The sequence below is a fragment of the Uranotaenia lowii genome, chromosome 2, assembly GCF_029784155.1.
Source record: "Uranotaenia lowii strain MFRU-FL chromosome 2, ASM2978415v1, whole genome shotgun sequence".
Lineage (NCBI taxonomy): Eukaryota > Metazoa > Arthropoda > Insecta > Diptera > Culicidae > Uranotaenia > Uranotaenia lowii.
Window position 1 is genome coordinate 241,254,689 of NC_073692.1, and position 27,328 is coordinate 241,282,016.

At 42.6% G+C, this 27,328-nt stretch overlaps 3 protein-coding genes across 3 annotated transcripts; 2 read left to right on the plus strand and 1 right to left on the minus strand.

Moving 5' to 3' along the window:
- Nucleotides 1-602: 602 nt before the first annotated feature.
- On the plus strand, nucleotides 603-3,105 carry LOC129742458 (uncharacterized). The gene is made up of 3 exons (XM_055734356.1): nucleotides 603-1,184; nucleotides 1,246-2,673; nucleotides 2,716-3,105. Exons 1-3 carry the CDS (start codon nucleotides 603-605, stop codon nucleotides 3,103-3,105), a joined length of 2,400 nt encoding a protein of 799 aa, XP_055590331.1.
- Nucleotides 3,106-3,733: 628 nt separating this feature from the next.
- On the minus strand, nucleotides 3,734-9,652 carry LOC129742459 (uncharacterized). The gene has a single exon (XM_055734357.1). It carries the CDS (start codon nucleotides 9,650-9,652, stop codon nucleotides 3,734-3,736), a length of 5,919 nt encoding a protein of 1,972 aa, XP_055590332.1.
- A 781-nt stretch (nucleotides 9,653-10,433) lies between these two features.
- Nucleotides 10,434-12,833, plus strand: LOC129742460 (uncharacterized). Its single transcript, XM_055734358.1, has one exon. It carries the CDS (start codon nucleotides 10,434-10,436, stop codon nucleotides 12,831-12,833), a length of 2,400 nt encoding a protein of 799 aa, XP_055590333.1.
- The last annotated feature ends 14,495 nt before the right edge of the window (nucleotides 12,834-27,328 follow it).

Below are 27,328 nucleotides of genomic sequence, written 5' to 3' on the forward strand. Positions count from 1 at the left end.
TGTACCGATCACGCGCTATTTTTAATGCGCTCCCGAAAATCACAAAAATTAGATTGTTTAATCCCGTGATTTATCCCCCGAAATCGGCGCAAGTGCCTTTCACGCGATTTGTGGACGATCTTACCGTCTCCAGTTCGTTTGACGAACCGAGTGAACGTTTTACCCGGAAAATACCCTTTGCCCATACTTGGTGCTCCCGAATTGTGTTTGATACCCGCTGGAAGTGCGATCATCTGCCCGCCCCGCAATCCGATTGTTGAAGAGACCCCGAGTGCCTATCCCGACAACCCGCAAACCCATAAACCCGTCCCGAACATTGGTGCCGTGACCAGGATCACGACCCGTCCCGAATAGAATCACGACCCGTCCCGCTGCGAAACCGCGTGTCATCATCATAACCTCAAAATTGAGGTTGGCGAAATACTTTTGCCGTTTGTTCCGGATAATTTTATTGAAACCAAAGGCCTCATTTGAAGAGGTACCAGGTGAGTACCTCTCCAACCCATACCATCCTCTTTTGCGGTACTTCTTGGTCTTTTTTCGACCCTTTTAGTTGACCAGCTCCGATTCAACTTTCCTGCAACCGGATAATCGTCGGCAGAATGGTTGACGACAAGAAGCTGAAGTCCAGGAAGCTGAAAAGGGCGAATATCATTGCCGGAATCAACCGTATGGAACAGTTCCTGTATCAATACGTGGAGGACCAACACCAAGGGGAAGTTCGATACCGCTTGGAGCGTCTCGAAAAACTGTGGGAATCGTTCGACGAAGTGCAGGCGGACTGCGAGGAGCTTGACGAAGAGGAGGATGCGGGCACTAAAAATTTGGAGATCCGAAGCAAAACCGAATCAATTTATTTCCGGGTCAAAGCTGGTCTAGCTTCCAAGATCCCGGAATCGTTTGGGCCCACCGCATCGACATCCTATGCTGCAAATGAAACATCCGCCCCTGCTCATCTTGCGAACATTAAACTCCCGACGATCACGCTACCCGAATTTGATGGCGATTTCAATCAGTGGCTGACGTTCCACGACACGTTCGTGTCGATGATACATTCGTCGACGGAAATTTCATGTGTCCAGAAATTTCACTACCTTCGCGCTGCCCTCAAGGGTGAGGCAGCTAATTTAATCCAGTCGATTACCATCACCGCCAACAACTACTCTGTTGCGTGGGAGGCATTGGTAACCCGTTACTCGAATACGACTCTTCTGCGGAAAAAAACACATCCGAGCCCTGCTCAAGTATCCCAAAATCCCGAACAACTCGGTGGATGCGCTTCATCGAATCGTCGACGAATTCCAGAGGCACACGAAGATTCTGGAGCAACTCGGAGAACCCGTGATCTATTTTAGCTCGATTCTTATGGAGCTTTTGGAAGATAAGCTGGATGACGCATCGCTCACCGCCTGGGAGGAATCCATTGCCGGTGATCCCCATCCAACCTACAACAACATGATCGAATTTTTGCAAAAGAGAACCCGAATCATGGAGACGATCATGATCAATCGGCCAACGTCTAGCCAAACGAAACCCGTCGCTCAAAATTTTCCTCAGCGCAAACCAGGATCGCACTTGAGTTCGAATGCCGTTTCCGAAAGTTACCCGAAAAGCTACCCGATGTGCCCAGCTTGTGAGAAAGAAAGGCACAGCATTTACAACTGCCCCGTTTTCAACAGCTTGGACCCGAAAGGCCGGACGAAAATAGTGACCGAAAAGAAACTGTGTGCCAATTGCTTCCGAAGTGATCATTTCGCCCGATCGTGCCCGTCGAAATTTTCTTGCAAGCATTGCTCCATGCACCACCATTCGATGATTCACTTCGGTCAAGCTGAATCCACCCGTGCTGCTGCTGATCCCCCGTCCCGCCCCGAGAATGTCAACTCACTTGCCGTCGCAATCACCCCGCAACCTACTGTGTCATCGAATCCCGTCGTGAGACCATCCCGTGAGAGTGTGCTGCTACCCACAGTAGTGCTAATCGTCGTCGACGCCTATGGTCATCAATACTTAGCCCGTGCCTTGCTGGACACAGGTTCTCAACCGAACGTCATCAGCGAGAGACTGTGTCAGCAACTGCGTTTGTCCCGTAAGGTGGTTAACATCGACGTGCGAGGTGTAGATGGTACCGCAACGAGTGCGAAGTTCGAAGTGCAAGCCGAAATACGATCTCGGGTGAGCGATTTCTCCGAGATGCTCGATTTCCTCGTCTTTCGGAAGGTAACCAGTGACGCCCCCGCAATTCCCTTCTCGGTTGCCCAATGGAACATCCCAAAAAACATCGCTCTCGCTGACTCGGATTTTAGCACACCGCGAAAGATCGACATGATAATTGGCGCTGCTCATTTCTACGCTTATCTGAAGCCTGGTCGCCTCCAGCTTGCGGCAAATGGTCCTTTGCTGACCGAAACAGTGTTCGGTTGGCTGGCAACTGGAAAGTTCAACATGAAAGCCGAACAAGCCAATCAAAAATCTACGGCAACTTGTCATGTGGCGACAGTTGTTCCCGTAGAAGAACTACTTACCCGGTTTTGGAAGATAGAAGATGTTGGTGGATCCGACTATTCTATCGATGAGCAGAGCTGCGAGAATTACTACCGATATACAACCGATCGTGACTCTTCTGGGCGCTACATTGTGCGCGTCCCGAAGCACCCCGAATTCGAGCAGATGGTGGGAGAATCGAAAGGTGCTGCTCTCCGTCGGTTTGCCTAGCTCGAGCGGAGGCTGGAGAAGGACGCCGATCTCAAGAGTCAGTATCACGACTTCATGAGAGAATACATCGAACTTGGCCATATGGATCTGGTTCCCCCCGAATCGGAAAATGTGAAATCCTGCTATCTCCCTCACCACCCCGTCTTGAAGGAGTCCAGTTCGACGACAAAGTTGCGAGTCGTGTTCGACGGCTCAGCCAAAACCAGCACCGGCCATTCGCTGAACGACTCTCTTCTTGTTGGCCCAGTCGTGCAAGACGAGCTGCTGACGATCATCATCCGATTCCGAAAATACCCGATAGCGTTGGTGGCGGACATAGCTGTTCCCGTAAGGGCCACAAGACAGAAACTGTTCCGCAAATTTGAACTGATATTTTATTATAATCGTTAAATTTCTCCTGAAATTGATACATATTCGTTGTTATAATCTTGTGCATGTGGATTATAATTGATGTTACAGTAGTGATTCAGTTTTAATGTTTAATAGTGACTTACGTTTAGTGTTTCTTTCTGTATTTGTCGTCTATCCGGTATTTAGTCCTATACGGTACCAACGGTACGATCGATAGCAGCTCTAGCTATAAGACGATTTGTTTTTAGCTTCTAATTTCAATGATTGTGTAGAATAAAACTAGTACCTGTTTTCTGTCGTGTCCTGGTTAATCGTAATCTTGTTAACCACGGTTCCTTCACTTGTCGTGTCACTAACCTTGTGTTGTAGAATAGGTAAGTATAACTTTTTATGTCGACTATAAATGTATATTGTATTAATTCACCTTTTGGTATTTTAGTTCACGTCTCTTAGCGTTTTAAATTTATTGAAGTACAGTAGAAGTTTTCAAATAAGGAGCTATCTAAATAAATCAGCACAGAAATTCTGAATTCGCTTCTTACTCCAATGATGACTTGCTAAATTTAGTTGAGTAAACGATTGACAGATCTACCTACTTATTGTTCACTTCTCTTTGCCTATGCTGTCCTACACTTCTTACATTTCTAGTAACCAGTGGAGCCGTCTTCTAGTGGGGGCTGATTGGAATAGGAGGCGTGGTCGCGCATTGCGTAACACTCCCCCCCGGTACGCATGATGTAGAATCATGCTTACGATCAGATACGCCGACGTCCAGAACTGCCAACTTCACTGCTGGTCGCTCGTAGATGTTTGATGCGGTCTTCACCAAGGCGCTTCGAACTTGTCCATCACGATTGTTGACCTTAACAACACGTCCCTTGGGCCACATGTTCCGTGGGAGGTCGGGGTCCACAATAACCACAACATCATCAACTTCGATTGGTTTCACCGGGTAGTGCCACTTCGTTCGACGGTTGATTGAAGGCAGGTATTCTTGTACCCACCTTTTCCAAAATTGGTTTGCGTATGTTTGTGACGTTTTCCAAGTATTTCTCAAGATATTAGGGTTGTCTTCGAAAGGAACTAACGGTTTAGATCCGCTCGAGGATCCAAGTAGAAAGTGATTCGGGGTTATGGCTTCACTGTCTGCATTGTCAATTGGTACATACGTGAGGGGGCGCGAGTTGATTATAAACTCAATTTCCAAAAGAGTATTGTGGAGCACTTCGTCAGTAGGGTTCCTAGGGATTTTCATATTTCTTAAAACCTTCTTGACAGATTGAACTAACCTTTCCCAACTTCCTCCCATGTGAGGACTACTCGGTGGTAAAAAGGTCCATTTGGTGTTAGCTGTTGTGAACTCTTCCATCATCTTATTCTCGTCCAAGCAGCGTACGGCTTCCGTGATTTCACGATTGGAGCCTACGAAGTTCGTTCCACGATCGCTGAATAATTCCAGTGGTGTTCCTCGTCTAGCCATAAAATTTCGTAAGGCGAGAATACAAGAGCTGGTGTTGAGAGAGTGTGCGATTTCAATGTGAACAGCGCGGATGACTAAGCACGTTATAAGTACGCCCCATCTTTTTTCAACACGCCTGCCAACGACGACGCTCATGGGACCAAAATAATCTACACCGGCGTATGTGAACGGCCGTGCGAATGCTGCAAGCCTACTTGAAGGTAGTGATGCCATAGCAGGAGGATGCGGACGAGCCCTAGCATTTTTACACATCTGACAGTCTCGACGAATTTTATCGCAAACTCTCCTAAGTTGCGATATCTGATACTTTTGCCGTAACTCGTTTACAACTGTTTCAAAATTACAATGATGGAAAACTTCATGAGTGGATTGTACGATTAATTTTGTTACGGGATGCTCTTTCGGTAGAATTATGGGATTTGCAGTGGATGGTTCGATGAATTCACACGCTTCTATTCTGCCACGCATGCGCAGGACTCCAACTTCGTCCAAAAATGGTGAAAGTTTGTAGAGAGGGCTCGTTTTCTGTAACTTACCACTTGTCGAATTAACTTTAGAAAGCGTCCAGACTTCATTGCGGTACACATGTTGCTGCACTTCTCGGTATATGAAGTTCTCCGCCGTACGAAGCTCGTCTTGTTTTAGAGCTCCTGTAGTTGGTTGTTGTTTTAAGAATTTGTATTGGAAGTATCGACAAAATCTTACAACGTATGCCGCAGTACGTTTAAGTTTCAACCACTTAGTAAATCTACTAAAATCAATAAGTGGTTCTCTTATGCTGTGCAAGTTTACTGATCGCTGCATCTCGTTCTCTGTCGTTCCTAGGTCGAAGTTTTGGGTTGGCCACATCTCTTTTTGTTGCCAAATAAATTGAGGTCCGTTGAACCATCGACTACGAGACGAAAAGTCGGGAAGTTTTTGCCATTTTGTGCCTTCATCTGCAACATTGTGTTGCGTGGGCACCCAGTTCCATTCAGATAGATTTGTGTCTTCTAAAATCTCGCCGACTCTAGCTCCTACAAATTTTGTGTACCTCCGATGATCTGAACGTAGCCAACAAAGTACATCTCTCGAATCTGACCAGAAAAATCTCTGGTTTATACGTATTCTGTGACACTCTCCAATATCTTTAGCCAGTCTCACTCCGATTACAGCTGCTTGGAGCTCTAGACGGGGTATCGAGACGTATCGCAATGGGGCAACACGAGTTTTTGACGTTATAAGGGCGCACTCGATGTTTTCTTTCTCCTGATACCGGAAGTATGCAACGGCTGCATAGCCGTTCTCGCTCGCATCTACAAAAACGTGCAATTGAACTTCGCAGGATTCACGATCTGTCACGGCTCTTCGATAACAACGGGGAATAGATATGGTTTCCACTCTTCGCAAAACACTGAGCCAGTGCCGCCATTTAGTTAAATGTTGCTCCTCTATGTGCTCATCCCAATCGATGCCGGAGCGCCATATTTCCTGAAGAAGTACCTTCAAGTACATTAGAAAGTTTGAGAGCAATCCAATTGGGTCATAGATCTGCATAAGGGTTCGCAATACTTCGCGCTTTGTGGGGGTTGCTGTTCCATGTAATAATTCATATTCACAACGCCGTGGTACTTTGAAGGTAAAACAATCATCAGAGGTGTTCCACCACATTCCTAGTATCCTCTCCGTATTTAACTCGTTGCTCACGTTGAGGTCTTTCTGGAATTCCTTACTTTCCCCCATAGCCTTCATCACCTTCTCGGAATTGGACAGCCACCCACGAATTTCGAATCCACCTTGTGAATTTATTATTCTAGCCTCCTTGGCAATTTTTACTGCCTCTTCTTCGCTCTCGACACTGAACAGCATGTCGTCTACATACGTATCGCGAATTATAGCATTTACAGCTTCTGGATGTTGCGAAGAAAAACGTTCGGCATTTAAGTTTTTCACATATTGTGCACAGCTCGGCGAGCATGTTGCACCAAAGGTCATTACTCGCATCACGTACGCCGCAGGTGGTTCTTCAACCTGTCCACTATTCCACAAAAATCGTTGACAATGTTGGTCCTCCTGGTTCACGAGGACTTGGTGGAACATCTCCCGTATATCACCTGAGACTGCGACCCGGTGTTCACGAAAACGTTGCAGTACGTGTGGTAAGGATACGATTTGGTCCGGTCCTTTGAGCAAAAATGAATTAAGCGATAAGTCTCCAACTTTTGCTGCTGCATCCCAAACTATACGCAGCTTTCCAGGCTTGTTTGGGTTAAGAACTGGAAAAATAGGGAGATACCATACTCGACCTGGATAGTTGCGTTCTTCTTCTACTGAAAGCTTGCGTATATAGCCTTTAGTTTCATAATCGGTGAGTTTCTGCCGCAAATCCTTTGCCATCTGAGGTTCTCGAAGCATGCGTTTCACCAGACATTGATGCCTTTTTAGTGCCATTCTTTTGCTGTTTGGTAAGAATACGTTGTCATAGCGCCACAGAAGTCCAGTTTCATACCTGCCATCTTTAAAGACTGTTTTTGACCTAATTATGTCAAGAGCTCGTGAATCATCTTTAGATATGAGCTGGTTTTTCGTCGGTTGAATTCCCAAGCTATCAAAGGAAAAGTAGTCTTTTATAGCTAAATTCAGCGCTTCACATTGGCAAATATGATAGTTGAAAGCTTTCCTATCGCTCAATAATGAAATATCGTTTGTTAAAGAACAAGGACCATAAATCACCCAGCCCAAACGTGTTAGTACTGCAGTTGGTTGACTTTCAGAACCTTCTTTGCAGTCCAGAGGATATTCTAATCTGATGTTATCCATTCCTAACAAGATTCTAGGTTGTACATTGGTGTACGGTTCAATCGAGACATCGGATAAATAACTGAAGCTTTTTACCAGTTTGGATGTGCACAAGGTTTGGGGTGGTAAATCTAAACTGCGGACTGTATGCACCTTGGATAGACAGAAGCGCTTACTTGTTCCAGAGCTTCCCGAAATGTATACTGAGCACTTGATGGAGTCCGACTCATACCTACCCTGACCAGCAGTCCAATTTATGCAGAGCGGATAGTGTTCTCCTTCCAGCTTCAACTCGTTCCACAGACTGTGTTCCATGAGCGTACATGTGGATCCTCCATCTATGAAGGCGTAGGTGTCAATTGATTTCCCATTCCCATGGACGGTAACTCGTACGTATTTCAAAAGAACATTTCCCGTTGTATTTTGGTGAGTGTTGCAAAAGGCGTCCTTTTGTTGTGCTCCACCAGACTGCTTATGCTTTTTATCGTTGTGTAACATACAGTGATGCAGATATTTACATCCGTTTTTGCTACATGGCACCTTGCGTTCACAGTTTTTAAAATGCTTGGTAAGACACTTCCTGCAGATGTTCTTCTCATGGATTAACGACCAACGTGACTGTACTGACATGTTTTGAAACTGTGTACAGCTCTCAAGTCCACTACATGTACCGAAGCATGCGAGACAGGCTCCTTCCTTGTCCTCCTCGGCCGGTGTGGTGTGTAGGTGTAAAAATGCTCCTTCCTTGTCCTCCTCGGCCGGTGTGGTGTGTAGGTGTAAAAAGGCTCCTTCTTTCTTTGGCTTGCCAGACTGTTTCGACCAGGCCTCTGGTCTTGTAACTAGACTGCATGCCTCTGCTATTCTACCAATCCAAACACTAACTTCAAGAAGGGAATTATCACCCGTTTCTAGACGATGCAATGCCCATTGCATTTTCAACCCTGGTGGTAGTGCATCCACTAATTCCTGTACCAGTGGGGCGTTATACAGCCGTTCCTCTAATTCACATGCTTGAATGGTGGCGCATAAGTTTTGAACTGCTATTCCGAAGTCGATAATTGTTTCCATGCGGTCATCTCTCGGCTTCGGTAATAGTCTCACACGTTTAATCATTGTTTCAATGATTGATTCCGGATTACCAAACAACGTTCTCAGTCGCCCAATGATAACTGGAACGTTATCGGGATGTAGAAGAAGACTTTTCACTGCGTTCAAAGCACGGTCGCACAAAGACTTCTCCAAGCGATCCAGGAGTTCGTTATTGCCAAATGCGCACATCCTGGACGTTCTTTCGAATGCTGCTATGAATCGTGGCCAATCTTCAGGATCTCCTCCGAATTTCGGCAGATCTTTTACCGTGTGTCTTGCTGCTAACTGATTGTTCGATAATGATTCGTCATAGGTGTGGAGGTGAGGAGGTTGATGCGAAGCTATCCTCGACTTACGTTGTGTTGAAGTAAGGTCGCCAGAACGTCCAGAAGCACCGAACTTGTGCTGAACGTCTACATATTTGGGAAGGGGAGTCTCATTCATCGGCTTCGGATTTCTAGAGTTGCTACCTATATCCATTTCATTCAACCATTCATCGATTTTTTGCAAACTTGCACTTGTCTCGGACTCACTATCACTGGACCTCAGCATCTCCTGCTCAAACGCTAAACGCTCCTCTAATTGCTTTTTCTCCAGCGCCTGTCGTTCTTCCATTGCTTTGAGCTGCATGTCCTTGAGCTTCGTCGACTTGTTGGAATCTTTCAAGAATGACTTCGTAGTACTTTTCGGGGCTCGAATGTGCTGAGCGGTAGAGTTAGCTATGGGTTCTTGAGTAAACTTGGTTATATGCTGCTCGCTGCTTGTACCCTGAATCATCATATCTACTGGAGGAATTCGTCGTTGTGTATGTATTGGAGTTGTTTCTAACGGTGTACCATGCAGCTGCGTATGCGGCCACTGCAGTTGAAGCTTCTCAAACTTTCCCGGCTTTGGTCGCTGCATCTCGGATTGCCGCTGTCCAGGTTGTTCAGACTGCTTCTGTTGAGGTAGACTTTTTTGCCACTGCTTCTGCTGCTTCCGAAACTCTTCACGTTCTCCCATCAATACTTCTCGTTCCTTCTCCAACTCTTTCCGCAGGCATTTATTACAGCTCCAATCTCGATTCTCGATACTGTCATCTTCATCAACGCACTCATAGTGAAACCAAGTATCGCAAACGTCGCATTGTACCATTCGACTTGTATCAACGCGGCGACATATGCCACAACTTGCCCCCTCAGAACCGTTCTTGTCTCCCGTAGGACAATCTACAGAGCCTTTTCCGCTACCTTTGGACATACCGAAATAAACGAGAAATTTAATTTGTTCCCGTAAGGGCCACAAGACAGAAACTGTTCCGCAAATTTGAACTGATATTTTATTATAATCGTTAAATTTCTCCTGAAATTGATACATATTCGTTGTTATAATCTTGTGCATGTGGATTATAATTGATGTTACAGTAGTGATTCAGTTTTAATGTTTAATAGTGACTTACGTTTAGTGTTTCTTTCTGTATTTGTCGTCTATCCGGTATTTAGTCCTATACGGTACCAACGGTACGATCGATAGCAGCTCTAGCTATAAGACGATTTGTTTTTAGCTTCTAATTTCAATGATTGTGTAGAATAAAACTAGTACCTGTTTTCTGTCGTGTCCTGGTTAATCGTAATCTTGTTAACCACGGTTCCTTCACTTGTCGTGTCACTAACCTTGTGTTGTAGAATAGGTAAGTATAACTTTTTATGTCGACTATAAATGTATATTGTATTAATTCACCTTTTGGTATTTTAGTTCACGTCTCTTAGCGTTTTAAATTTATTGAAGTACAGTAGAAGTTTTCAAATAAGGAGCTATCTAAATAAATCAGCACAGAAATTCTGAATTCGCTTCTTACTCCAATGATGACTTGCTAAATTTAGTTGAGTAAACGATTGACAGATCTACCTACTTATTGTTCACTTCTCTTTGCCTATGCTGTCCTACACTTCTTACATTTCTAGTAACCAGTGGAGCCGTCTTCTAGTGGGGGCTGATTGGAATAGGAGGCGTGGTCGCGCATTGCGTAACAATAGCCAAAATGTATCGCCAAATTGTGGTGCACCCATCGGACCGATGCTTTCAGCGCATTCTGTGGCGCTTCAATCCCGACGAACCCGTCCGATCGTACGAACTCCGCACCGTCACCTACGGTCTCGCCCCGTCTTCATTTTTGGCAACAAGAACTTTATTGCAGTTGGTAGAAGATGAAGGCCGTCAGTTCCCGAACGCCTCCGCTGCTGTGCGAAAAAGTATGTATGTGGATGATTTGATTTCGGGCGCCAGCAGCGTCGAGGCCGCCGTCGCTCTCCGCACTGAGCTCGATCAATTAATGCTTCGTGGTGGATTTTGTTTCCGTAAGTGGTGCTCAAACTCTCTGAAAGTTCTCGCCGATGTTCCATCAGAGCTACTGGGCACACAATCATCGCTGAAGTTCGACCCTGAGGAGACGATCAAAACTCTCAGCATATACTGGGAGCCCGAAGCCGATATTTTCCGATTCGACGTCAACGTTTCCCCGAGTGATCAACCCCCGACCAAGAGAAACATTCTTTCAGCCATCGCTAAATTATACGACCCGCTTGGTTTAATAGCTCCCGTGGTGGTCGAAGCCAAGATTCTGATGCAGCATATCTGGTTGCTTGGCCTTGATTGGGACGAAGAAGTTACCCCGGAGTTGCGCATCAAATGGACCGATTTTTGCGAGCAGCTCCCCCATCTGCTGGAATTGCGAATCGACCGATTTGCTCTTGCCCACCAATTCTGCGACGCCCAGCTGCATTGCTTTGTCGACGCTTCAGAAGCAGCTTACGGGGCCTGCATTTATGCCCGCTCCAAATCCCCCGATGGCACAGTTCAAGTGCACCTCTTGGCGTCGAAATCAAAAGTTGCCCCTCTCTCACCGATTAGTATACCACGGTTAGAGCTCTGCGCCGCTCTTCTCGGCTCCCGTCTTTATACAAGAATCATTGCATCGTTGGACGTTGAATTTTCGTCGTGTTTTTTCTGGTCCGATTCTATGGTTGTGCTACAGTGGATGAAATCGCCGCCCCGAACGTGGAAAACTTTCGTAGCAAACCGTATCGCCGAAATTCAACATTCCACCCATGATTCCCAATGGCTGCACGTCGCTGGGAAGCAAAATCCTGCAGACATCGTTTCCCGAGGAGTATCAGCAGAACAGCTGATCCATAGCGAACTATGGAAACACGGTCCCGCTTGGCTTTCCGATCCCATATCAACTTGGCCAAAACAATCCCTACCCGCTGTGCTTCCCCCCGAAGAAATCGAACAGAAAAAGACGACCATTCTGAGTGCTGTGATTGCGCCACCCAACATGTTCGATAAGTTTTCGTCGTATCAAGAGCTGCTGCGCACAGTTGCTTACTGTTTGTGCTTTTTCAACAACGCCCATCCCCGAAAGCAGCCCGTTCCCGATTCTGTGCCCGCCGTGTGTGAGCTCCAACGAGCAAAGCTTTCTCTCACAAAGCTCGTTCAAGCTGACACTTTTCCCGAAGAACTTCAAGCGCTGAGAAAGGGGCAGCCAGTCCAAGCAAAATCTCAACTTCGTTTGCTTTCACCCTTTCTCGATTCCGAAGGCCTGATTCGCGTTGGTGGCCGGCTGAGGCTTTCCGATGCACCGTACGACATCAAGCACCCCATCGTCATTCCTGGTTTCCATCGCTTTACTAAAATGTTGCTGGAATTCCATCACAGAAAACTCCTCCATGGCGGCATAATGGCGACTTTGTCTGTGGTGCGAGACGAATTCTGGCCGCTAAGCGGTCGGCGAGCTGTCAGAAGTGTGGTTCGAAGCTGTCTTCGCTGCTGTAGAGCCAATCCCCATCCTATCCAGCAGCCCATTGGCCAGCTTCCCGTTTCCCGAGTAACCGCAAATGAAGCATTCGCTTGTACGGGTGTTGATTATTGCGGCCCACTATTTTTGAAGCCAACTCATCGAAAAGGTCCATCCCGCAAGTGCTACGTTGCAGTTTTCGTTTGTCTGAGTACAAAAGCCGTTCACTTAGAGCTAGTGAGTGACCTGACCACCAACGCGTTCCTGATGGCACTGAACCGATTTATTGCGAGGAGGAACAAGCCGAATCATCTGTACTCAGACAACGGAACCAATTTCATCGGCGCCAAAAATGCACTTCACCAACTGTACACAATGCTGCATTCTGAAACAGACTGCGATCGAATCTCCCGACACTTGGCTGAAGACAACATCCAGTGGCACCTCATCCCGCCCCGTGCTCCCAACTTCGGTGGCCTCTGGGAGGCCGCAGTTAAGGTCGCCAAAACCCATCTCGTACGCCAGCTTGGGACCTCTCTTCTCAGCTATGAGGAGCTGACCACTGTGTTGACCACCATCGAAGGTTGTATGAATTCCCGCCCGCAGGCTTCGGATTCATTTGAGAGCAAACACCCACGGAGCTAAAATCTGCTCTCACTCTTTAAGCGGCGTGAAGGAATGAGAAGGAGTGACCATTTGCCTCGAAGATGTCATGCTCCTAGGGAGTTCTTTTTACCTCTCGCTCCGCTCTTAAAAGATAAATGAGCGCTCTTCGGGAGCGCTCCCTAGGAGAACGCTTTAAGGCAAACGTTATGAGCTGGGAATCTGGCTGGTTCGTGTTCGTTTGTTTTGGTTTGCGCCGGCGGTGTCATTTGGAAAAGATTTAATATGAATAACGAAAGGTAGGACGTGTCTCTGCTGATTATTTTGTTGAGTAGAGTGGCTCAAATAAGCAGATTGTTGTGTGAAGTTTACATGCAAAATTTAAGTCAAATAGCACAAGAAGGGCCTCTAGTTTGTTAAGAAATTTGAAATATTATCTTCGGGTAGCTATTATTCCATCAATAACTGTCAAACGGGGCATTATGCAACATCCGGGTTAGATGCTACATTTGTATACCACATCAAGAGGTGTTATTTTTTATTTGAATATAATGTAGTGAAGTTATCATTTAATGTTAACAAAATAATGATTACTAATTTCCTAACATCGTGAGATAGATTTTTAAATATTTTGATTCTCATAGAAAATTTAAAAAAATGTGCCAAAGATGTAGGGGAGATGAGGGCATAACGAGCACCCAGGGCATAATGAGCACTACTCTTTTCTACGAAAGTACGTATTTTCTTAAATAAATTTTCATGAGGATTTGTTTCGAACTTCCTATAGTATTAATTTTTCACAAAAAAAGGAATCTCCTTATCATCTTTACAGAGATATTTAAAAAAACTACTCAAGTTACGAAAATATTATAATTTTTGAGCACCACGAAATAAGCTCTTATGATCTTAAAATAACCTTGATCTATAATGTACGCACTGCAACATGATGGACACATTGTTTCTCAATTTTTACCATCATAAAATTTTTGATTTTTCACATTTATCAATTTTAAAACATGTTTTTACTTAAATTTGTTGACTAGGGGCATATAGAGCACCATATTATCGAGGCATAATGAGCATTTTCTGCCGTAGAATCTAGCAGCGAATTAAAATTGATTTATAGCGCCACACCTTGACTAGTTTTCATCCGACGATTTAGCCTATTGGTAACGTGTCGGAGAGGTAATCAAAAGACTAGCGTTAGATTTCTGTTCGAGGTGATTTTTTTCCATTTACAATTCATGATCGATTTTTTTATTGTTACATTATACGGCTAGTAGCATCATCCTCCGAACAAAGCACATAATGTATGAGCGTGCGTGAATTGTTTGTATTCTACAAACAGACCTAGATTATTTTGTTATTGCTTTTTTTGATGAATCTACGACTCACCTGACTTCATCGAATTGAATTCGCTGCAAGATTCCTCGGCAGAAAACGCACATCTTGCCCTGATTAATGGTGCTCATACTGCCTCAGTGGGGTTCTCATTATGCCTCCACAGTGGCTGGTTTTCAGCTTTTGGCAAAAAATTTTAAAAGGCATTTTTTAACGTTTTCATCTAGTTTTTCACGTTTCAGCCCATTGGGGAATAGGCTTTTCAAGTTTCTGAACACGAAACAATAATGTAACCTCCATATTATAGCTATTTTCTATGGTTAAATAACCGTTTTCCTTAAGGTGGCCATTATGCCCCCATCTCCCCTACCTATATATTTTTTATATTTTTCCAATGCCCTTATAACATACCTTGCCTATATCAACACTGTTGGTGTGTTTTTTTTTTTTTTGAAAATCAGCATTTTTTTTTTAATAAATATTTGAATAATTCAGTTACCAATCTGGGCTAAAAATTCATGAAAATGCAAATCAAAGATTCACCTTTTAAATCTTGATTCCATATGCTGTTATGATTGGTTCACTTCACGCGTTTGTTTAATTTAAAATATCATCTATCATAACATGAACTTTTATGATTTAAGCTAGATGATTTTTCACCCCTAAATGTATGCAGCACCTTTATGGTTTTAAAATAATTTTTGACAGAAAAATTTAACATGAACTTTTATGATTTAAACAAGATAATTTTTACCCCTAAATGTATGCAGCACCTTTATGATTTTAAAATCATTTTTGACAGAAAAACATAACATAAACTTTTATGATTTAAGCTACATGATTTTTTACCCCTAAATGTATGCAGCACCTTTATAGTTTTAAAATCATTTTTGACAGAAAATTGTAAAATTTTATTCGAACAAAACAAAAACTTACTGCTTTTGGTGCTGTATGCGTTATGACATCAGAAATACATCTTAAACTATAAATTTTCAAACGTTTTAATTTGATTTTTTCATTCATTGTTGCCACTTATCTAGACCTTTTTTTTAGAAAGGTGAAAATCGTATGTTTTTGCAGATTTGAAAATAGTTGGGGAAGCAATGATTTTTCTGATTACGTAATTTTGGTGTCCCATCAACCTTAAGCCTTTTGATTTAAAAGCAGAATGATTATTTGTGGACGTTAAGTTTTTAAAAGCCATTTAGGTTGATAAGTGTGCAGGATGTTCTTTTGTTTACAATACTTCTTTTAACACCGCGGTGCACCGGCCGATTTCTTTGTAAATCATATTATCTGAAAGCCTTAACTTCGACAATCGTTTTACATGAACATTGAATGTAAATTAGAGTAATAATGTTAACGTTGTTAAGGTACAAAAATAGTCTAAAATTCGTTTTGCTTACATCGTCGCACAGCCACCCCCAGCAGCCAGCCAGCAGCTGTGAGCTACTTGAAGCAATCAAATATGTACCTAACTCGAAGCAATTCTGAATCGTCACACGCAAAGTTATTTCTCTCAGGGAGGCCTCTTTGGGAGGAGCGCAGAGCCTCCGAGGGAGCAAAGAGTGACTGGCGCTCCTAGCGATTCTGGCGGTAAGAGAAGCGAGAAGAGTGGTTTTCGTCTGCGCAGGAGTTTGGGAGTTCCTCCTCAATGAGTGGTACTGCTCTGCCTCTTATGAGTCGCGCCTCAGGATGCGTCCGAAGCCTGCCCGCCCGTTAACAGCTCTCTCCGAGGATCCGAACGACCTTCAAGCCCTTACGCCCGCGCATTTTTTGGTGCGTAAATCGATGAGCCCGCTTCCCGAACCCGACGTGCGTGACATCCCGATGAACCGACTCAGCCGCTATCAGCTGCTGCAACAGTATTGGCAGAATTTTTGGCATCGATGGCGAAACGAATACCTGAAGGAGTTGCAAACCCAGCAGTCTGCCAACCCAAAGCGATATCAGCTGAAGACCGGTCAAGTGGTGATCCTGAAGGACGAATCGCTCCCTCCTATGCGTTGGCCGTTGGCGCGTATCCTGGAGATCTTCCCTGGACCCGATGGAATTTCCCGAGTGGCTACTCTTCGAACATCGAGTGGAATCCTGAAGCGAGCTGTATGTAAAATTTGCCCATTACCGTGTATGTTTGCAGAAGAAAATGTTAATTAGTTTGAAATATGTTTAATTTCAAAGGTGGCCGGAAATGTTAGATCTAAAATCGAATAATCACTGTGGAATTGTTTGCCATAAAATTTTATTTTTCATTCTTTGCGTTCCTTTTTGTTTCCGTGCCACCGTCATCAATTTGTACTACCTAACGATCATTAAAAACAGAATACAAAAGCAAGTTGTACCGATCACGCGCTATTTTTAATGCGCTCCCGAAAATCACAAAAATTAGATTGTTTAATCCCGTGATTTATCCCCCGAAATCGGCGCAAGTGCCTTTCACGCGATTTGTGGACGATCTTACCGTCTCCCGTTCGTTTGACGAACCGAGTGAACGTTTTACCCGGAAAATACCCTTTGCCCATACTTGGTGCTCCCGAATTGTGTTTGATACCCGCTGGAAGTGCGATCATCTGCCCGCCCCGCAATCCGATTGTTGAAGAGACCCCGAGTGCCTATCCCGACAACCCGCAAACCCATAAACCCGTCCCGAACAAATGTACTGGTATGACCATCCAACACATGATGACGCCTCTGATGAAGAATTGTAATATTTTGTTTTATGGTTCAGAGTTAACTGCTTTCATTTTATTGTTTTTCCTTTGTTCTTCTTATAATGAAATAATAAAACAATTATGATAATGAAATCGTCCAAACATTTATTTTAAATAAGCTCAATTGAAAAAGGGTGAGATTTCTGGCAGCTGTAGTTTGTTCTTTAAACTTTTGAGTAGAGAAGCATAAATTGCATTCAAAACATATGAAAGTATCAGAATAACAACATACAAAAAATAACATGTATGTATGTATGTATGTATGTAGTTAAACCCACCAGTGGCAGATAGGTCTTTCGACCCGAGTCGGTACGGGAAGTCTCGATCACACGTTCAAATATTGTCCATGCTTAACTCACCATCAATATTTGCAGTGCAACCAAGGGGTCCGTTACCACTGGTTTGGGATAGGTTTGACTCATCAAACTCTCTTCCGACTGTTCGAAACAAATTTAGAATTATGAAAAGGAACCAGAGTATCCTTCTCATGATTCCATATCTGCCGAGATACTCCGGCTAGCTTGAACCCACAATCCATTGTAAATCAGCCTTCCGTTCGCTTGGTGACCTATCCAACCCCCCACGAATCCCCTTGAATCAAGTTAAGCTATTTTAAATATATGAATATAATACATTTTAAACATCTTACCTTTTTACCATATAAATATAAATACATTTTAAACATCTTACCTTTTAACCATTTGAAAAGGATACTTATCTTCAAACCATAAAAGGCATCGGAAATATTTAAAAGGTTTGACTGGTCGCAGCATGCCGAAATTGCTATAGCGATCGTCCAAACAAAAATATTTTCCTACACCAGCATTATGTTCACCAGTTTATTCACAATCAAAACAGTATAGCAATTTGCTTCCAACTTCATGTCTTCATTGATGATGATTTTTTGCTTCCAACTTGATGTCTTCATTAAGTAGCACCCAAGGACACAACCCCTCGTTTCATTCATCCGTTTTTGGGAAGAAGGATACAAATTTCATAAGCCTTGCCCATGGATCTGATTTCCGTGACCCGAAACACTCTCAGCACATTAAGTTCTATAAATTCCAATGGTAAACAAAGCTCTATGCAATCCTGTTGTTAAATCCGGTTCACTTCATTCTGCCAATATTTATCAAAAAGAACTTTGTAGAGACGACCGCAGTCTGGAATCGCTGGGCCCAACCTAGCCTGGGGAACAAAACTACGCCCCACTAGACTTGCTCACTCGTACTAGAACATTTCAGAAAGAGCTGCATCGGCATTCGAGGGCCTAAACAGGTTCCAGCTTCTCTATTAGTGGAAACTGCCCTGTGTTATTACTTTACAAATTACTGAATAACATAAACAAAATACACTTTTCCGACTACGATTTCGATACACCAACAACATACAAAAAATAACAATGTAAAACAAAAAGTCTGTACAAAAAATCCGGAATTGAATCCTAGATCATCCGATCATAAAGCTCGCGCCCACAACCACCAAGCCGTACGCTAGCACACATATCGAGCTGTTTGAAACGCTATGTACCTAAGTAACGACGATTTTCAGATGATGATATCTTCATCATCTCGGAAACAAAAAAAAACACATTTGCTCGCTGCAAACTTCGATTAGCAAACAAGCTCGATAGACTGAGGTTTGCAACAACGGATAAGGTAATGATGTGTGAAAACTGGGTGCAAAATGTTAGCGACGAAGATCTACCCCAAGACGTCGTACGATCGCTCCAGCTGTGCAGTGGTTACAGTTGCCCCGACCCGCATTGTGTGCCGTACGTAAAAATTCTTTCCGAAATAGAGTGTGCCTTACAAAAATATCCACAGGCACCAACATTCGGAACGATATTTCGAACGGGATTGTGAACCACATTAATTTCACAAACCAACCGTTTCACGACAGTCATGAATGGGTTCGAGATGAGATTCAAAAATCAAAATTGTTTTTCAAAACTCGCCCAGATCTGTTGGTGACTAAAGTGGACAAAGGGAAGACAATCGTAATAATGAAAAAGGACGAATACGACAAAAAATGCGAAACCTTCTTAACGATCAAGAAACTTACGTTAGTCTTGAGAAGGAGCCAACTATTTCTACTTTGAAGAAAATCAACGACATTATTACTGATTCGTTCAAATGTGATTACATTGATAAACGTACTATGTACCGTTTGAAAGTTTTTCACTGTTATCCTCCAAGAGCGTATGGTCTTCTAGAAACCCACAAAAAGGGTAGACCACTTCGCCTGATAGTGTCCACAATCGGCACTGCCACTTACAAAGTGGCCAAATACTTAACCGGGATTTTGAACAAAATCGCCGGGAACACGAATCTTCACATTAACAACAGTTTCGATTTTGTTGACGAGATGAGAAAAATCGTTCTCCCCCCGGAGACGGGTTTGTTCTCACTGGACGTGGTTTCGCTATTCACAATCGTCCCTGTGGATTTTGCGATGGAAACGATCGAGACACGTTGGGACGAAATAAATCAGCACACCAAAATTGAAAAAAAATGATTTCTTGCAACTATCAAATTTGGTGCTGAGATCTACTTTCTTTTAATATGATGGAAAAATCTACGCCCAGAAGTTTGGGGTCCCGATGGGCTCACCTTTGAGTCCAGTGGTGGCTTCGATAGCTCTCGAACGAATCGAAGAGTCTGCGCTTGATGAGTTGCGGTCCAAGGGGATCACGCCGTTATTTTTTAAGAGGTACGTTGATGATTGTTTAGTGGCAGCAAAAAGTTATCAACAAACTGAAATCGTTGACACTTTCAACGGTTTTGTATTTGTATTTGTATTTGTATTCCATCGGACAATATTGTCTACATGAATTTTAAAACTATCTCTAAGTTGTACATTATACTAACAAAACTTTCATCAATCAAATAATCATTAGGTTAGTTAACTGAACGCTTTTCCTAATTTTTGTCTTAAAAACAAAAGTTGACATACGAAATTCAAATTGGTTATAAAAATTGTTAAACACTTTGAACATGGCACGGAGTGGTTCTTGTTGACCGTAATTAGTCCGCTGGAATCCGATTTGCAGGAATTCACTTCCTCTGAAGAGCCGGGGTCTGATGTTCATATTAATTTGCTGCAACAACGCTGGACAATCAATGTCGCCGTCTAGGAGTTTCTTCACGAAGACAGCTCGTGCAATTATGCGCCTTTCAGCTAGCGTTTCCATACCAATAAGCAAGCAGCGATGTTTGTAGTCTGGAAGTGCCTCGGGATTGTTCCAAGGTAAATGTCGCAGGGCAAATTTTACGAATCTCGATTGTACTGCTTCGATACGTATCGCCCAATATGTCGTATAAGGACTCCAGACGACAGAAGCTGTTTTGAGGCCAGATCGCACTAAGGAATAGTACAGAGATCTTAGACAGTATGGATCTCTAAACTCCTTTGAAATTCTGGTGATGAATCCTAGATTTCTGTTGGCTTTGGCTATGATGGTGGCATAATGCTGGTGGAAAGTGATTTTTTCATCCAGAATGACTCCAAGGTCTTTGAAGGAAAACACTCTCTCAATTGGGACACCTACTACTTGATAAGTCCACGAGATGGGGCTAGGCTTTCGTGTGAACGAGATAACTGCACACTTTGGAATACTTATAGTTAAATGGTTCAATGCACACCAGTTGGTAAACATATTAAGACAATCTTGTAGTATCAAACAATCAGCCACAGTCCCGTTCTTGTGGAAGAGTTTGAGATCGTCCGCATAACCTAGTCGGCATTCTTTCGGTAGCATCAGCAACACGTCGTTGAAGAATAGCGCGAATAGGAGTGGCCCAAGATTGCTGCCTTGTGGTACGCCCGAGCAATTACTAAATGCAGAAGATATCTGGGATCCAAGTTTAACCGCCATTTTTCTATTCTTGAGATAAGATGCCAACCATGAGACAAATGTGTCCGCAAAACCCAGTCTTTCAAGCTTAGCGAGAAGCAAGCTATGACTGACACGATCAAAAGCTGCTTTGAGATCAGTATAGATAGTATCTATTTGAAACCCCTTCTCGATAGATTTGAGGCAGAAAGAGGTAAACTGTGTTAAATTTGTACTTATGGATCGTCCTGGAAAAAATCCATGTTGGTCGAATGAGATGTACGACTTAGCATTGAACATAATCGTTTTGGCTATTAATATTTCGAAGAGTTTCGAACCAACACAGAGAGATGTAATGCCTCTGTAGTTTTGTACATTTTGTTTGTTACCTTTTTTGTATACGGGAAACATTGTCGATTTTTTCCATAGCGTTGGAAACGTGGCCGAATTCAGCGAACGGTTGAAAATGAGCATCAGTGGGAGGCAAAGATGATTAGCACAATTCTTGAATACAATTGCTGGAATTCCATCAGGGCCTGGCGATGATGACGGTTTCAGTTTATTGATTGCAACGTGGATTTCGTCAACTGAATAACGGGGTACTGGGATGTTGATTGCATTTTCTGGAACATTCGCTAGAGCCGCGTCGTTTGTGTGCGTAACCGGAGCGAAAACACTGGAAAAGTGTCTGGCAAAAAGTTCACATTGACCGTCTATAGAGTCGCATACTTCGTCTTCTAAAAACATACTTCTTGGTAACCCGCATTCTTTCCTCTTCTCGTTTACAAAAGACCAGAAAGACCGTAAAGGATTCGGTTATATTTCTTGTATTCGTTGCTTGCTTTGATGAATGCAGATTTTGAATAAGCATTTTTATGCGTACTATAGTATCTGAGAGCTGCAGCTCTTGCCCGCTTCAGCATTCGTAGACCACGGTTCGACCAGGGGGGCTTGCGGGGAGCTTGCCGGGGTGGTGCAGTGAGCGCAAGTAGCTGATTAATCTTACATGTAAAGATAGAAACTGCTTCGTCGATTGATTCAGAATTATCTATAAAACTCCAATCAATATTTCGCAGTGCAGCATTGAGAGCACCGAAATCAATCTTTTTTAGGTTCAGAGACCGTTCAGGTGGTGGTTCGCGATAGAAAACTGCAGAATCAAAAGCTATGTCAGCGATAATAACAGGGTGGTGGTTATCAATGCGCATTTTTGGCGATATTTAATTGCCTTAGATCGAGCATGGCCATTCTCTCGATCAAAATCGAGCTAGCTGCCGAAAATGAGGATGAACTGGGATCAGCATAAACTTGCCCTCTTGAGTTTGTTATCCAATTCAAGTTGGGTTGATTAAAGTCACCGAACAGTAAGAAGTAATCACGAGGCTGAATTTTATCATAAACCTCAGCAACAGAATTGAGATGCATTTCTATTGCTGATTCACTGCTGGCTAAATCAGGGTTCACGTACGTTGCGCCAAAGAAAACATTGCGAGATGCTGTTGTAAATCTCACCCACAGCTATTCTGGATCTGACTGTATAGGTATACGCTGCGAATTCCATCTAGTGGCTATTGCGATAAGAACTCCACCACCTCGACGTTTGCCTGTGGTGAGTGGATCTCGATCTTTCCGATACACATCATAACGATCCCCAAAAAGTTGCTTGGAGAAGATTTCATCGTTCAACCAGGTCTCTGTGAGAACGATGACGTCATAATCGGAGTCACGTGCTGATAGAAAAAAGTCATCAATCTTGGTTCGGAGGCCGCGAACATTCTGGTAGTAAACAGAGATTCGTGCGAAGTTGTCCTGAGTTACGGGAGCATTCGGTGGTGTGCAAGAGATCGCCTGCAAAATGGGCTCATTTAATTGGCGTGCAGATACTGTGAGTGCTTCGGCGGGACATATACTCTTAGAGCATTTACCTGGAGAACCAGGAGAATCAACTGGCTCGGAGAGTGCTGGTTGGGTGGCTGGGCTCGCTAACCTGAGTCGGGTATCCGGGAGACCAATAGATGCATTGGGTTCAGAGGGAAGATCTTCGATGAGAGCATTGTTTACATTCACTGTCGGATGGGTGGTAAATGATGGTCGTCGTCTTCGTTGGTTGTCGTCAGAACTTTGCTCTGAGAGTTGATGATGATGATAATGATGATCCTGGGTTGATTGCTAGGCGGTAGCAGTATAATCTGTACGGTGCTTCGTTGCCTTCAGTCGTCGTTGATATATCGGGCAGTCAAAACACCGAGCAGTGTGTGCAACATCGTAAGATTGATCTCTCGTTTCTTGTGAAGTTTTGTTCGCTATTTCGCAGTTGACGCATTTCTCGACGGTAGATTTACAATCCGTGACTTTATGTCCTTCTGCACATCGTGGGCAGCATATCGGTTTGGTGCAATTTTCAGATATGTGACCATATTCTGAACAGTTGTAGCAGCGTTTGACATCGAAGTGTTCTGAAACATAACATCGGTTCCAGCCTACGGTAACGTGCCGGAGTTTCAGAAGGTGAGCAAAAGATTGTGCATCGGGTTCAATAATAGCGAACATTCGGCCGGGCAGTTTGTTGTATTTACCAATTTTAACAACCTTCACGTTGGCTGAGACAAGTAAGTTGTTTTGTCTTATCAGGATGGTAGTGAGCGATGTTTTATCTACGTCTTGGGTGAAGCCAGATATTTTAAGCCGGGGTTTTAGAGGAGCTTTCAATTCTGACTCGTATTTAGCTGACAGTGTACGTTTCACGGTGCTTAATAGTTTTTGGGCAGACTCAGCAGAAGCACATCTTATGGCAAAATCCCCACTAGGAAGTGAGCGTGCTCCCTTGACCTCGAGTTCGATAAGATCGAGTATACTTTGGATTTCAGATTTTGTAATTTCACCGGTTTATGCGACTTTCGGCTTAATTATGACCGTCTCTGCGATACGGGCTAAGCGTCTAGGGTTTGCGCGAAGTGTTTTAGTTACTGTTGGTGAGTGGCATTGAATTGGAGTTTTTTTGGGATGTAACACACAATTGCTTGGATGCTGTCAGTGGTTGGAGCTGTCGCTGCTTTCCTGAACGTAGCATACCGGCGGAAAGAAGTGGTGTCTCAGGTTTGGGAGTGAGTGCAACGGTGTTCTTCGGACAGTTAGTAGAAGTGTTAGTTTTATTTTTAACAACTTGCGAAAACGTAGGAACAGATGGATTAAGACGACTTAAGTGTTGAGATATGTCCGAAAATAGTTCATTTTTCAGGCTATCAATTTTAGCATGCAACGTGTTGACAAGCTGGGTACAGTTGTTTTGCAGTTCAAGCGGTGAAACAGTTTCGCTACTACATACGGTGCAGACGTACTTCAAGTTGGGGTTCTCCTTGAGTGCTACTAGGCCGGAGTTGGTAAGTCCGGAGCAGTGTAGATGTAACACATTTTCGCAGCCACCAATACAGCGGATGACATCTCTGTCCGAAGTTTTTTTGTTGCATCCAGAGCACTGTGTTGCGCTCATTATGCTATACGGCGCGCAAGAATAATAGGTGACTTTTTGTTCTAGTACAGCAAAAACACAACGAATTTCACAGGCTGCATTATTTGTGTTTATTCCTCGAATCACAATTGACACTGGAGAACTGCACAGAAAAACAACGCAGCACTTTGCAAAGAACTCGATGGTTCAGGAAACAATATTTATTGGGCGATTATAAACCGTTTAAAAACTATTTTATTGACCGTGGATATTTTGACTTGTACACATGACAATGTTGCCAGAACGTTGTTCATCAACGGCTGCAGTTTTCCATCGAGCGTGAGAAAAATGGAAAAATCAAGTTCCTCGACACAATCTTGCGCAGGGAGGAACAGGACATAACGACGGAGTGGTTCCCGAAGGACGAAAAAGGACGCTATCTGGACTTCAATTCTTTTTCCATTTTCCCATAAAAAGAACACTGTTGTCGCTTTAGTAGAGAGGGCTCTCAGACTCACACATACACAATATAGAGAAAAAACGCTCAACACGGTTTGAAATATCCTAAAACTGAATAACTATCCTAAAAATATTGTAACAAATTTAATTAAAGAGCAAACTCACAAAATTTATAATAGTCTCAGTATAACTAGAAAAACACTAAACAATTTTGTCACAATCCCATACTGCGCAGGTTGAGGGGAAAAACTATCAAGATATCTTTGGCGATTCGACATAAATGTTGCTTTCCAACCTGTGGATAAAATTAAAAACCTGATTCTAACAAAAACCAAAGATAAATTCCCCAAAAACAAAAATATCAATGTTGTATACGAAATTAAATGTGGAAAATGTGAAAAGTCATACATAGGTGAAACAAGTCAATTCCTAGAAAAGCGAATAAAACAACATAAAAAAAATGTATCAAAAAAAAAATAAATGAGTACAGGACTAGCACAACACAGCATAGAAACTGGTCACCTATTTAATTTTGAAAAAAAAAAAACAAATATAGGTACTAGAAAGAGTAGCAGGCTATAATGCTAGAATAACTGCTGAGACTTTTTACATTGAAATTAAAGGTAATGTAGTAAATAGTCAAAGGGACTCGTGTAACTTTAAAACAGCTTACGACCCTGTAAACTCGAAATTGAAACAGACACTGACAAACAAATGTAAACGCAACACAAAACAAACTGACCGAAAACAAATAAGAATAGACGGAGGCCAGTGAATTGTAAGATTTTTTAAATTGTAACTTAAGTTAAAACTTATTGTTTAAAATATTATTTTAGTGTCCACTGAAGAGGAGCGAATACCATAGTAGCTCGAAACGTATGGACAACTGGTAAAAAAGTTTTAATCATTTGAAAACTCGCCGAAAAAAGACGATTAATTAATTCACAATCTATCGCGGCGATAAACAAAAAATCCAAAATTATAAACTTACTAAGGAAAAAGGTTGAACTGTCCATGAATCAACCTGCTGCTTCAAAATGCTTTGATTTGATCAGGAAGGATGTTTGTTCACGAGCCTTCGAGAAAAAAGATATTTCAAGATTTTGAAATAATATTCTTACTTAAATTGGAAATTTTCACTAACAAACCAAGTTTTTCCCAATTTGAAACTCAACATGTAGGTTTTTAAACATAGAAAAAAGTGTTAAGATCTTTTAGCTTTAGACTTAGTTATTGATGATTATGTGGGAAAATTTCATATTGATCAAAGCTCCCCCGGTGATCATCCCCCGTTTTACGGTACTAGAACTTTTTTTTAAAGCACTAGTCGAGGACATAACAGCGGGGTTAAATGCAAAATTTTTGAACATCACACTGATTCAATTTTTTTTTCAATGTTATGAGATAAAGTTATCTTTTAATGATTACAAAATGATAATGACACAATTTTTTACATCCTAAGATAATTTTTTTTTTAAATTTTTGATTTTCATATAAAATTTGAAAAATCGAACAATAAATGTACAATTTTTAACATTTTTCGATGCCGTAAAAAACTTTACCGAGTATGACGGATTGGCTCAATAATATCACCTACAAACTTTATACTGGTTTCCTCATCCTATACCAACTATGTTGATGTAAAAATATTTTTCGAACAATCACTCAATTTTTTTAAATAAATATTTTTATAATTCAGTTAGGTGTCTGGGGTAAAATGCGACAATATGCTAATCAAAGAAACATCTTGTAAATCTCATTTCCATGTGCTGGAATTGTTTTGCATCACGCGCTTGTAAACATTTAAATTTTTTTCAACCAAACATTATTTTTTATGAATTGGGCTTTTACAAATTTTAGTAGTATTGTTTTACCCCTAAATGTATGCAGCACCCTTATTTCAGAAAAAAAGGGAAAATTAGTTTTCACAATACAAAAAATCGCTGCAAATGGTGTTTTCAAGGGTAATTATCTTTATGTTATCGCAAATTTATCAAAAACAAAGTTTGTTGCAAGTTTCCCCATTTTCTGAGGAGGATGAAAATCGCATGTTTTTAGAATATTAAAAATAACTGAAGAAACCAACAATTTTTCTGACTTCGCCAATTTGATGTCCCATCAACCTTAAAACTTTTGATGCATAAGGGGTATGATTAACTGTGGACATAAGGTTTTTAGAAGCAGTGAAATTGAAAATTGTTGCATGTGGCCCCGGTTGACGGTACTTTAACAAAACGTAAGGTACATTTATTATTGATATTTTATCACGTCAACGATTTTTGAGACTAGCTTATTTTATGTTTTTTAGGACAAAAAAACTTGTTTCATTGAACTGTAACCAGCAAACGCCAAATTTGAATATGCAGCTATGTAGGTAATGGTGAAAATTCAGCTCACATTTTCTGAGTCAACTTTCACGGACCGGTTTGTTCCGGTTTGAAGCAATCAAGAATTTGCCGAATTTGTGCAGCAGAAACGCTACCAGAATTTCTTTCAGTAAACCACAGCCTGACAACCCATCCGGATGACACTTGCGGGAATTTGTGAGTTGGTGGCTTGGATCCGGAGGCCCTGCGTCCTCGTCCTCGTCGTCGTTTGGCTTGGTTGGTTTGGTCGGTCTGTTCTAGGCGGATGCATCCGTTCCTGCCTGACTGCGGGCGAATCGTGTGCATCACACTAACCAAGTAACGAAATGCCGTCAGCGATTTAGTGGATCTCGACAACTCTGAGGTTCCGGATTTTG